Source organism: Marmota flaviventris, chromosome 1 (genome assembly GCF_047511675.1).
Source record: "Marmota flaviventris isolate mMarFla1 chromosome 1, mMarFla1.hap1, whole genome shotgun sequence".
NCBI classification, from domain to species: domain Eukaryota; kingdom Metazoa; phylum Chordata; class Mammalia; order Rodentia; family Sciuridae; genus Marmota; species Marmota flaviventris.
The window spans coordinates 49,328,730-49,342,760 of NC_092498.1; the positions used below are offsets into that span (position 1 = coordinate 49,328,730).

General features: G+C 35.3%; 1 protein-coding gene across 3 annotated transcripts in view; it reads right to left on the bottom strand.

The window, feature by feature from the left end:
- Positions 1–14,031, bottom strand: part of Cadps2 (calcium dependent secretion activator 2) — a 527,786-nt gene that overhangs the window by 42,798 nt on the left and 470,957 nt on the right. For 2 of the 3 annotated variants that reach the window (XM_071612817.1, XM_071612815.1), the window contains 2 exons: positions 13,849–13,863; positions 7,787–7,861 (listed from right to left, as the gene is read on the bottom strand). In XM_071612817.1, the coding sequence (XP_071468918.1) occupies positions 7,787–7,861; positions 13,849–13,863 (90 nt within the window). The remainder of the gene's footprint in view (positions 1–7,786; positions 7,862–13,848; positions 13,864–14,031) is intronic. The other variant, XM_071612816.1, reaches the window with a different exon arrangement.

A 14,031-nucleotide genomic window follows, 5' to 3' on the forward strand; every position in this document is an offset into this window, starting at 1 on the left:
GTAAACAAGGGATAAATGCACTGGAAGTTATATAGACTTTCACAGAAAAGACAGTTTTCCATGATACAACCTATCATGAAAAACTAGGTATTTGACAGGGGGAGAGGATAAGATTGGCGATACCTATTAGCCGATGTTTTGATTTTGTTTATTATGATGAGGGCTAACTAATATTATTAAAATTCCACGTGGATCCTGAATATCACAGACTGGAAGTAAACAGGATTTCTTTCATGAATAAGATTTTTTTTTTTTTAAATACTGGGGATTGAACCTAGGACCTCATTTATGCTGGCCAGGTGTATTGCCACTGAGCCACACCCCCAGACCCAGAATGCTAATGAATAGGCTCTTTCCCATCTTTTTTTTTTTTTTGCCAACTGTGAATCCACTTCTTTGAAGCTTTGTGGCAACTGACTCCTAAAAGTTCTTCCCAGGTGACATACATCTGACTGAATGAATGATAGTGTTTGACAGAATGTATTTATTCAAAACATACCTTGTTCTGAAAAGTCTCTAATTTCTAAAACAGCACACCTAGTACAGATGTTGGTAAATTCTCCACAATGTCTTCTCTCATTGTTCCTTTTCCCTCTATTTTCCCCAATGCAGTGATCTATCTTACTTTCTATTTCCTGTCTATGAATGGCTCTGAATAGTGTGTGTCTTTCCTTTTAAGCACATACTTGGATTTGAACAGGTGTTTTCTGAATATGCAGCCTTGACCTAAACAAGTAAATTTAATCAAATTAATTTACCCAGGCTGAGTTGGCAAGATATTTTCATTAAGTCATCTGGGCAATCAGGTCAAATTTGTTCTCTGTGTTATTTTTAAGAGGAATTCGGGGGAAAATATTCTGTTATGAGAAAGAATATGTATGTGTGTGTATATATATATATCTCAAAGTATCTGAAGTACCTGTATGTATATGCTCAGTGAAAAATGTTTATTTCTTCCTAATCCTTTTTTTTTTTGCAGTAAATGAGGATTTAGGAAGTTTATCATTATTGTGATCTTACCATCAAGTTCAGAATTGATAGTTCCGTATTACAGGAATACATTATGAGAACTGTCATGTTTTGTCTGGGCTCTGCTAATAATCTGCTCTGATCATTTCTAACTCTCAGTCCTCCAGTGTTTTTCCAGGATCCTCATCACTACACACAATGAATTCCATTCTCATCTCCCTACCTTACAGTTGGCTTTCAGCTACCTGTCCACGCTGGTCACACACAGGCATCAAAAGAAGGCCACAAAGGCTGGTTAATACAAACAGGAGACAATGAGGACACAACTGGAGGTGAAGCTTCTGCCCTTTCTCTCTCTGGTCTTGTTGAGTTCTGTATAGAGTTGTGGAAAGCTTACTTGGTACCACCAAGGCCAAGTCCTTGCTCTGTGGTATCTATCTTGAGACCTAGGGCCTCTATTTCCTCATCTGGACTCTGGGGGGGGGGGCAGGCCTGCTGGATGAGAGGAGGCCAGATAGTCAGGGCTCTTATGGCTCCTTTCCTTTCACAGTCAAAGTAGCTTCACTTTGAATGGTGTTGAATTTTGCTCTTCTGACTATGCCACACTCTGGCCAATTTAATTTTAAGATAGCAATAAATATAACATGTCCTGTACCCTTTCATGATAAGATTTTATCTTCCTCCTATTTTTCCTGGCAAAATCAGTCTGAAGCTGGGCTTTAAATCATGATTCCACACATATATGTATATGGTCTAGAATCACCAGCATATGGTTAAAGCCAGTAGAATGAAAGACATAGACATTTGTAGAATGAGTTCAAAAAAAGCTAATGATGGAATCCTAAGCAATCACAGCATCTAGTTGGTGGACCCACAGACAGAATAATGCAGCTGGGAGTCCAAAACCTTTGTGGACCATAACGTATATTCTCAGTAAGGACACATACTATGAGAGCTATATGTGACTTGAGAGCCCTAGATCATCCCCATACTATTTGAAAAGACATGGGATAAAAAGGTATATGAAAGTGAAATTGAAGAGGGGAGGCAAAAAGAAGGAAGTATAGCTTCTCATTTATTCAAATGTATCATTTGTATTTATCAGTATCAGAGAGAATTAAAATATGGGAAGAAATATTTGAGATACAATACTAGAAACTCACTATTATTAAACTATTCCAGATAGAGTTAAGTAGTTAAGTAGTATGATAACCATGTCTAGGATAGGACTCAGGATTTGATGGGGTAATGTAATGTAATGTAGAAATTTCATATTTTATTTTTCACAGACTTATTTCTCTTTACTGTTTTCTTGGAGTTATAGAAGTGGTAAGTACACTAGCCTAGGAGTCTGAAGTTCAGAGGCTTGGTTCCTCACTCTCTCACTTTTTAGGTCAGTTTACTAAACTAATTTGAGAATTATGTTTCAATCTATGAAATGAAATAAGATGGCCCATTTCATAGCCATTAATAGGTCTATGGCTGGGGATATAGCTCAGCTGGTAGAGTGCTTGCCTCACATATACAGGCCCTGGGTTCAATCCCCATGCACCAAAAAAAAAAAAAAAAAAAAGAAAGGTCTAAATGAAATCATACATAAACAATGGCTATTTCATAGTAGGTACTTCATAACGCTTTTAAAAAAATTACTTTTTAATGGAAACAAATGTGAACACCCTATCTTATAGGCTATTTTGTTTCTGAATATATTATACCTCAAAAGCCATTTGCATGTCAATCTGGAAAGAGATTCATTAGAGTAGTGTTACTCAAAGTGTGATTCAGAATAGGTCCATCAAATCACCATTTTGGCTAGCTAAATATGCAAATTTCTTTCCCTCTTCCAAACTTCTGACTCAGAATAACTAGAGAATAAGGCATGGAAATCTGCATTTCACTAGTTCACAGGTAATTTTGGGGGGCATTGTAAAATTTAGGAATTATTATATTAAAAGTGTTTTATCTTTTCTTAATGAAACCCACAATTTACCCAGCACATGGAACTTGGCAGCCAGCCACACATAGCCAGCCACATAGAATTTTTAGCCAGGCAGATTGGATCTACTAGAGCCATCACTGGGAAAAAAAAAAAATGGCAATGAAAGTATTTTTAAAGCAAAAAGAGAAAAGCATCTTGTTATGTGCAAGTTAATAAATTACTTATAAGATAATCAACAAATTTCTTAGGAGATGCCTTTGAGGATAGGAGAGAATGGGATGGCATACTTAAACTGTGAAATAAAAAACTGCCATTCAAGAATACTGTATCTGGAAACACTGTTCTTAAAAAATGAAGGAGGGGGAGGGCTTTACCAGATTAAAGTCAGGTTTGTCACTATTCAACATGGCTTATAAGAAATGCTGAAGGAAGTTCTTTTGAGTTAAAATGAATGGATGCTAAGCAACAAAATAAAGCATATGGAAGTATATATCTTATTGATAAAGGTAGATATATAAACAATGCAGAATAATGCAATACTGTAATGATGGTATGTAAAATCACTTTTAACCCTAACATAAAACTACAAAAATTTGTTAATGGATACACGATATTAGAAATAAAGCAACAATGACATAATTGTGTATGTGTATGTGTGTGTGTGCGTGTGTGTGTAATAAGAGTACAAAGATTTTGTTTGTAACTGATGTTATTATCAGCTTGAAACAGTCTGTTATAACTATATGAAGTTTTAGGTAAGTCTCATGGTAACCAAGGGAGGGGAAACTTTAAAGAATAGGAAAAAAGATAGACAAATGTATCAAATATATCACCACAATCAATCTTCAAATCACAAAGGAAGACAACTGAGAGGAAGAGAAGAGGAAAAGAACTACATAACACTCTGAAAACAATGAACAAGCTGGCAATAGGAACATCGTCTTGCAATACATAATGGCAAAACGTAATTCTTAACTTAGCAATAATTACATTTAATGTAAAACAGAGTGGCTGAATCCACAGAGTGGCTAGATCCAGGGGCTGGGGATGTAGCTCAGTGTTAGAACACGTGTTTAGTATGTAGAAGACCCTGGGTTCAATTCCTAGCACAATAAAACAAAACAGAAACTGAAAAAATATGAAAAGACAAGAGTTGTTGAGGATGTAGAGAAAAAAGAATAATTTAACATTGTTGATGGGAATGTAAATTGGTGTAGTCATTATGGAAAACAGTATGGAAAATCCCTAAAACAATTAAAAAGAATGAATAGAATCACCATACGAATCAGCAATCCCACTATTGGGTATATATCCAAAGGAACTGAAATGAGGATCTCAAAGAGATATCTATACCCCTATGTTCACCGAAGTATTATTCTCAATTGCCAAGACTTGGAAGCAACTTAAATGTCTGGTGACAGATAAATAGAAAGTAAAAATGTGATATACACATAATATGCAATACTATTTAGATTTTACAAGAAGAAAACCTTTTTGAGACAACAAAGATGAATCTAGAGTACAATGTTAAGTGAAATAAGCCAAGCATAGAAGGACAAATACTACTTGACATCAGTTATATGAAGAATCTAAAATCGTTAAAACTCATGGAAGCAGAGAATCCCCTATAGGGATCCCCTATAGGGATGTGAGATGGAGCAGCATTTGTCAAAGGGTAAAGTTTCAGTTATGCAAGATTAATGCATCCTGGAGATCTACTGTACAGCATAGTCTCTATAGTTAGCAATATTATTTGCCTAGAGGATATAGCTCATGTTGAGTACTGCTATCCCTTCCCACCCAAATAATGAATTAAGAAGGCTAGAAGAAATTTTCGAAGGTGATGCATAGCTTTATGGCACAGATTGTGGTGATGCTTTCATGACTGTATACTTATCTCCAAACTCATCATGTATATATGTACACATTTCTGTATGTCAATCATATCTTAATAAGATGGTTTAAAAATATGCAGAATATTTTGGATTAATGAAGAAAACTATTTTCATCTCTTATGGAAGCTCGTTTGAGTCAACTTACAAGTTAATTTATACTTCTCAAGTAAGGAATTAAAGATAATTAATAAGAAACTGTTTGACAGAGAAATAATTCATAGAGAAAACTATAATTTTGACTTGATTCCCAAATATATTAGCCACTAAATACATGAGGCTATTTTAACTGAAATTAAGTTAAAAGTTAAGTTACACTAGCCACATTGCAAGTGCTCCATAGACATGTGTGATTAGAACCTGCTATACTGGACCATGCAGAAGTTTTTTATTGGATAGTGCTGACTCTTATAATATCTTTTTTCTTACTGAATTAAAATATACCATTTTTTATATTAACAGATGCATTTGATATAGAAATATTTAAATTTCTTAATTTCCCAGAATTGAATGTAGAGATGAGGTGCAACCCTGTCTGCTTTCTCTGCAACCATCCTCCCGCTTCCCCCAGCAACAAAACAAAAACAACTAGTTGGACTTTTTCTATGCTGCCTAACTAAGCTGAAATCATCTACAAGCTAGCATGCATTTAAATCACTGTTGTTAAGATTGCAAACCCTTTAAAAGGCAACTTCCTAGGAGGACTGTGCTGATGGATAGATTATATCTGAATGAAATTGTCCTGGATGCCTCACGGAAAAGGAAGGGGCATGTTTAGCTTTACTTCACTCTAGTGGGTCAACTATGCAGGGTTGCAGGCTGCTGCATTGGACTCCTTATAGGGTAGAATTCTGTTTTTCCTTGAGAGGCTTGATTTTCTGTTGATCCACCTCTCCACCCACCTGCTGGGTAGTTTTCCTTTAATTCCCTTCCACTGGATGGTGAATGTGTGATGAATGTGAAAGTGTAGGTATTTGGTGACATGGTAGTATTCTAAAGTCATATTTCCTCGTGGTTGTTTTCCACTTTAAGATCTGCTACCAGAGAAATTGGAAAACACACATAAACACACACACACACACACACACACACACACGAAAAAAAAAAGCCACACACATACACAAAGGAAAAAAACAAAACCCAACTAGAATCCCACCACCCAGAGAAAAGCTGTGTTAACATTGTGGCTGCTTATCCTAATAGTCATTTTTTTCTATGCAATGAAAAAATTCAAGTCATATTTATGCTTTTAAGTATTCAGCATTTCTCTAATAACTGCTACATTATAAAACCTTCTCTTCATCAGTGATAGCGTCTGAAGGAATAATTTCTTAACACAGAAGTACTTTGTCATTTCCCTTAAGAGATTAAAATGTTTCCAAATTTTAATAGCTAGCATGACAAATATTAACATACATATTTTGTGTTTCTGTCTAGTATGAAAACTATTAGAAGGTGAAAGCATATTAATGTATTTGACATTTCCAAACTATTTTCCAGGAAGGTTACAACAATCTAGCATCTTGTATGCAGGAGATGTTAAGTGTCTCACCTTACTTTTTAAAATACTAAGTATTAGCTTAATAAAACTATACTAATGTATGAGAAAAATATCATATTATTGTCATTTTAATTTACATTCTTAAACTATTTGAGAAGCTTAACATTTTTCATGCTAATAGGGCATCTGTTTTTTGTTCTCTAGAAACTATATCATTTATTTATATTAAACTGAAGGTGGTTTCCCTTTGCTTCTTATACATTCTTGCAATTGTTTGATGAAGCCTATTTGAGGTTCTTTGACAAAGACTTTCCTGATTTCTTTATTAGTAAATTCACTAGTGGTATACAGAAAAGCTCCTGATTTTTGTATATTGATTTTTTTTAAAAAAGAGAAAGAGAAGAGAAGAGAAGAGAAGAGAGAGAGAGAGAGAGAGAGAGAGAGAGAGAGAGAGAGAGAGAGAGAGAATTTTAATATTTTTTTGTGGACACAACATTTTTGTTTGTATGTAGTGCTGAGGATCAAACCCAGGCCGCACGCATGCCAGGCGAGTGCGCTACCGCTTGAGCCACATCCCCAGCCCTGTATATTGATTTTATATCATGCTATTTCCTAAATTTATATGTCAGTTCAGAAAGTCTTTTGGTAGAATTCTTAGGTTTTCCTATGTATGGATTCACATCATCTGCAAACAGAGATAACCTGACTTGTCCTTTTCTATTTATTTGTCTTTTATGTTATTCCTATCTGGCTGTGAACTTGTACCCATTAACCAATAACTCCTCACCCTCTTTAAGTTCCTGGTGTTCTGTTCTCCCTCCCTCCCTCCCATCCCTCCATCTCAAAAGACACCCATGGCAGTCTGTTACAACTTAGTGGGATTCTAATTCCTTTAACCACTACCTGGCATACCCAATTATGCTTCATCTCTACGTATGATTAAAGGACATAGTTTTTGTCAAATACTTTTCAAGTATCAAACAGGAAGTCCTTGGACTGAAGAACCACAGACACCATCCTTCCATCTTTGCCTGTCTATCTCTGAGTCTGACTTGATGTTATCCCCACAACAAATGGGCCAACTAGGAGGCCTGAGGATTATTTAATCTGCTCAGGAATTAAGACAAATGGTTAGTGGTATTACTGGGGAAAAAATTATTTTTAAAAGGATAACACTTTTGCCAAAAGTCAAAATTCATTATGAACAAAAATATCAGAAGTTCTTGATTAACTGTTCAAAATCTTTTCTTGTTTATAACTTTTCTCTCTTTCGCGTGCACTCTTTCTTTTTGCTAGAGATTGAACCCTACGCCTTGTTCATTGTTTACAACTTTTCTTAAAATTAAAATTTCTCTTGCATGTAATTTTCAAACTACAGTTACCCAATTGGATAATTAGATACTTAGAAATATCAGATATTCTGAAATTATCAGTTGGAGATTATTTTAAAATTTGATTTAAAAAGGTGAAGAAATAATACATTACCTTTGAAACTAGCAGTGAGATGATTTCTTTTACAGTGTTGTCAATCAAATCATCTATTTTTGAATGGTACTGTTGCTAGATATTGAAAGACAAAAGATACATTAGTTGATATGGACACAAAACTTCTATCATAAGTCATAAGTGCTCTAAAGCTACTAGTTATGACATATCAGACTTACTTAAAATGATCATTTTGTACATTAAAAGAACAAAACCTTGAAAACTATCCGCCCAATCAACACTTTTTTTTGCATTGCAGTTTGAAAATTTTCCCATGTGCACTGTTGAGTTAAGCAGCTAATGGGGTTATTATTTAGATGAATTGAGTTCTTATTCTTATTCAGGCGTAGGAATGTGAAGGATACTTTTTGTCTCCTCCTCCATAATTAAGGTGGCCTGGCCGTGTATTTTTCTAAATGGTTGGTTTAGCTGGAGAAGCAAAAAAAAAAAAAAAAATCTTTTTCTAAAGATTTAATTAATACAGCATTTCATGTCTGACAACTCTCATTCATAAGTTATTTTAAATGTGTTCTAGAAATAAAATGAGCTCCCAATTGTTCTCTCTAAAAGGACCTTTTTGTCAGCCGGGGAGCAGCAGTTTATACAATTCTTACAATATGCTCAAGCAAGGGCAAACTTAAAATTTCATCAACAAAGGTGAATAGATGGTAACAAATTAATAGGCCATAAAAGGTGGAATGAAACAGGCACTCACTCCCCATAGTTTTATTGCAGCTTCCTCATGAAAAAGACGCCTTGGAATAAATACAAAAAAAGAAAAAAAAAGGTGTATTTTAAATAAACCTGAAAGACTTTTTTTTTTTCTTTAGAGAATAGTAGTGGGCTACCTTCTTAAATTGGCAGGAACTTGGACTTCCATGGCATGCGAAGGCACATCCATTTAAACAGTAATTCTTCCTTTGGAAGCATTATCTGACAGCAGATTGTCCCCAATAGCCACTTCACAGAAAATGTGACTTGTAAAGACTAACCCTATCTTGATGGTTCAAGGCTTCTTGGAACAGCTAACATAATGCACGGAGTAAAAGTACTCAGGTCAGTATAAACATTAGACCAACTTAACAGCTGCTGGTTGAATGGCTTCCTAAGATGTAAGTTTTTGAAAGCTATTTTTTTTTTTCTTCTGAAAACATGTCTCAAAGTTTCCACACAGAACAAAACATCAACTTAGGCCTGCTTTGGAATACTTAGGACTGATCCCTGCTTGCTCAAGGGCTCTGGCATTTCTAAGTGGTCATCATCCACCTGCATAAATAATAATGTAGGAAGCATAATTTTGGAGCTACTAAATTATTTTCTTTTTTTCTGAGCATGAGTGTGCATGTATAATGACAGTGGTCTGAAATCAGCTACATATATGGACATGGAACTTTTCCATCATTGTGCCAGTGATGCTTGTCTCGCTCACCTAAAGCCTCACAGGTGCCCACATTCATGCTCCCCAGAGGACAAATGGAATAGAAACAGAAGGAGAATTTCTGTTGCAGTAATGCTTTGGCTTTTGGAAAAGCTTGAAGACAGGAAAAGCAGACAGTATAAAGAAAAAGGCAGAAGAAAAAGCCTCAGCAAGCTGACTGGAAGTGAAGTTCTGCTCTGGCCTCAGTTATCCATAACGTTCTGAGTCATGCAAGATATCACGGGAACACATCTGACACCAGCTGAACAACTCCAGTGTCTAGAATGATTGGTAGGATAAGCTCCGACAATCACACTTGCATAAAGGGCCTCCAGCTCCAGCTGAATCTGTACAGCTGACTGGGTGGCAAGGAGCTTATGTAAATGAGCTCTGTCAACTCTCCTTTCTTATCCTTCTGGCTACAGATCTGGTTTGTCTGTGTACCTAGAGGAAATGAAATACCAGCTCAGGCTCCTCTTTGGGGTAGAATAGGAAAGGGACATAGGAGATGGTCTTCAAGCTCCCCACTTCCCTCTGACATGGAAATTGTCCCCAAAACAAAGGGATTGAGACTCTCAGATCTCCAAATGGGTTCTTAAATAGGCTTGGCCTCAACGGTCAGCATGACTTGTGCTTTTTAATTTTTAACTCAACAGTAATAAAATATCAAGCTATTGATATAAAATAACAGTGCTTCCACATGTTAAATTTTGGTTGGATTAACCCTGGCAATTCTTAAAATCAAGTGATAAGTTACTAAAGAATTAATTTATACCCACTCTGTTGAAAAGCAGGGAAAATCAATGGTCCCTAGGAGCCAGGAAATTCTCCAATAATACATATTCTTGGGTTGTTGCTTTCTTGTCTATCTGATCTAGCCATAAACAAAAAGGGGGAGGGAGGGTTTAGTATCTACAGCCCTAATTTGAAAAATCTCTTTTAATAGTTCTGCCAAGGTTCTAATCATATATGATCCTCAAGTTTCAACAAAGACTTGAGTATAAATGATTCTCAGTTTTTTCACAGGTATTTAAGTAGGCAAAAGATACCTAAGGTGAGTACAGAATTAGAAGGTAAATGACTTAGACCCTCAGAAATTGAGCTAATATTTTCACACTTCTCTTTATATAAACATAGCATTGAAATAAGCTGTTGTTGAGAATTGACTTTAAGTATTGTCTCTTTCTAGATTGTAGAGTCTGTTGGCAATATGTTTCAAAGTAAAAATAAAATAATATATTAATATGAAACAAAAGAAAGGGGGAGGAAGGAAGGAGGAGGACACATGGGAAGAATGAGAATAAACACACACTAATACAAAAGAAAAAAGAAAGAACAAGGAAATACAGATATTAAATATATTACCCAAAGGGTAAACCCAAATAGAATGAGGTTTGATAGGTTTTTATAATATGGGGTTCTGCTACTGTACATTTATCTGATTAGATCTGACTTTACTAATATTAAAACTGTTGGGAACTTCCAGAATATACTCTATCTGCACAGTTGATAGAGGTGGCCAGGGGCATGGGTCAGGATAGGGCCTGAGAAGTCCTATTGTATATTTGTGTATTCTGCAAACATAACAGCCATGGATGTCATATGCAGTTAAAAAAAAAAAAAGTAAGTTAGAAAGTCGTTCATCAGGAGAGCTGGGTAGCTTTCAAAGACAAGATATTACAAATAACTAAAACCAGAATTTATCAGCAAAGATATTTATATTGCCTAAGCTAAAACTGACAGAATTTTTTTTCATTTATATGAACACATAGTAATGATCTATAAATATTTAGCAAGTTTTGTCCCCAGCCATAAAAACCTATAAAATTCTTAGAATATTCCAAATTGGATTGCCAATTCTATCTATCATAGCTTTGGTAGACTCCAGCTCATTCTTAAGCTAACTCTCTCCACATCCACCTTCAAAAGTAAACTGTTACAACTCTACTTCTTTAGCAAATGACTCTGAATTATATTAAAATAATCAAGAAGGATTCCTCTCTTAATGAAGTCCAGATGCATCTGAAATCCTGACTGCCCCCTCCCACCCCATACTCAGGTGAATATCATTGCTTCTCCTGATTGTTGTCATACAAACACACAAGGAATGAAACTAATTAATGCCAGTGTAACCCAGCCTTCTTACAAAAAGATTTTGGTTCTTCTCTTGGGAAGCATTTTTGAAAGCCCTGAATTGTTAGTTCTAGAAATGGAAGTATTTACTTGAGAACAAACACTGTAAAAGCAGGGCTCCCCCTGTTCCCCTGAATTGCCTCATGAATGTGTTCTCATTCTTATCCTCAGCCAACTGGACCATGGGATGAAGTGACTCGGAGAGCAGGTGAGTGCCTGAAACCCATGCAGTCATCTGCTTCTCTGCAGCTATGGATAACAAGGATTCTAAACACGGTGGTGGTTTGTGATCTCAACATCTGTCCCTGAGGGATTGGCCTGAGACTGCTGACTCATTACCCACAGCTGTCACATGAGCAGATCATTCACTCACTAATCACTCCATTAAACCCTGTTCTGAGTCTGGCAGAGCATGTTTGCATCCTCACGTGGCATGTAAGAAAACAGAATTGTAATTTAGGAGCAGAGAAGGGGCTGCATTGTGGCAAGGTGTAGGGAAGGCTTTTACATCAGCAATGGCAATAGAACAAATTTACTAGATACTTCAGAGAGGTAATTTCTTTTTAATTTAGAAATGATCTCTGCTAGGTTCAACTATGTAGTATATATTTTTACCAGGTCCCAAATTGGCTAAGTATCTAGTGCCACAATTTCAAAACTTAGCACAAATAGAGAGGGAAAGCCTGTGCAATTAGGTGAGTATATTTACTGAAGATAAAAAAAAATAAATTATATAATCCTTTTTTCATTTTTTTTTTTTGCACTGAAATTCTTGTTTACCACTTTTCAGGGTTGCTAATGGGTTTTACACCTGCACATTTTGAACTATATTAATTGTGTGAAAGTTGTGGGGAACTAATTGTCTCTGGTGAGAAGGTACAGGTGCAGACATAATAAACAGTAGATTACTCCTCAAAACCATCCACCTATTAATGTAAAGAATCATTTGACCAGAGAACAGTGCTTGTCACGTGTGTGCCTGTTTTTCTTATTAAGTTTGAGAGTGAGTTGTTTCTTACAGGGGAGGATTTTCAAAGCAGTGACAACAATGCAGTCTGTTCATACATTCAATAAATATTTACTAAGTGCCTATTATGTTCCAGGTACTGTAGTGTGTATGGAAATAAGAACCAATGAATAAACCCAGTGTTCATGGGAAGAAGCAAGATGATTCTATAATCAGGATGAGAAAAGAATGGGCTTATGAAGAGACTTAAGACAATATACTCAGGTAGACAAAAGCTCACATTTAGGTACTGAAAAACATGAAGGGTGATTAGAGCCATAGGTATCTAAGCCAGCTGCCTACTCATTCAGATAATTAGAGATAATAAATCGTTTGTAAATGATCAGAGAATGATAATTACTGAACATTCTACAACACTTGTGTGCCAGTCACTTATATTCGTAAGGCTATACAAAATGGTATTAGAAATACATTTTCATTACCGAATTGCTCAAAGAATGAACTATGAGTATGTACACGCAAATATAAACTATGGGCAAATAGCTCATGTCAATATCGGAGTTAGTAAGTATGAAACTTACAAATAGCGTGCTTTCTTATCTACTTTCACAATTAGCTAACACATTTTGCTTGGATGAAAACTGTCAGCTTAGTAAAGATGGCCCTGCCTTTGACATCCAGGTGTCAGCTGTAAGACTTACAAGATTTAACCGGTTCATAGGACATTAAAACATCTTGACTAACAACAACAACAACAAAATAAAGAATGTAATTTAATCAATTCAGTATGCATGAAGGTTTTGAAACCATGTAGTGTGTGTGGAAATAAGAACCTAGGTGATACTTGCGGATGACCTTTCATCAAAGGCAAAAGTCTCTCCACTACCTTTGTTGATTATAAGAATCATTTAACCAGAGAACAGTGCTTGTCACCTGTGTGCCTGTATTTCTTATTGAGTTTGAGAGTGAGTTGTTACTCGTGGACTTGAACCTGACATCCACAATTGAGTTCATCAGTAATGAAACGACTTTGGGTATATCTTCCTGATAGTAGTATTTAGAGGTTCTCCTGAAATATGCTATATATCATATAAAGTTTCAAACTGTAAATTCTTCTGTTATCTATGAAAATATATACTATAAATATATGCATGAAACTGTTAATAGTCACTCTGCATCTAAATTTATTTAGATTTTCATTGAAAGAAAGGCAAGTTCATTTTGCTTTAAATATTTTATCTTTAAAAAATCTAAGGGTAATTTTTAGATTCTGCAGCCCTAATAGGCAAGAAACATTTTCCTTGATATTATTTAAGGTGTTAAGTATTTACATGTATTTTAATTTGTCTTTGGGCTATTTTTAGATTACAGTAAGCTGTTAACCTTGTATACACACACAGAAGTAAAAACCCGGAAAATGTAATTAATTATATTATTTTAATTTTAAAATATAAACATAAAAATTTACAATTCTAAAAAATAACAATTAAAATGAAAATGAATGTGCTTTTCCTAAAAAAAAAAAAAAAAATGAGAGAGACTTACCCATTGACTACCAACCTGGATCATGCCATGGGTGAAAAAAAATGATGAAGAAAGAGAACATATGGGAAGAATAAAGAAATGATGGAAAAATAATTATAATGGGGAAAAAAGCAACAAAATGTCAACTTAAACAAATAATATAAGAAAAATAAATAATTTTAACCCAATCACTACTCACAACCA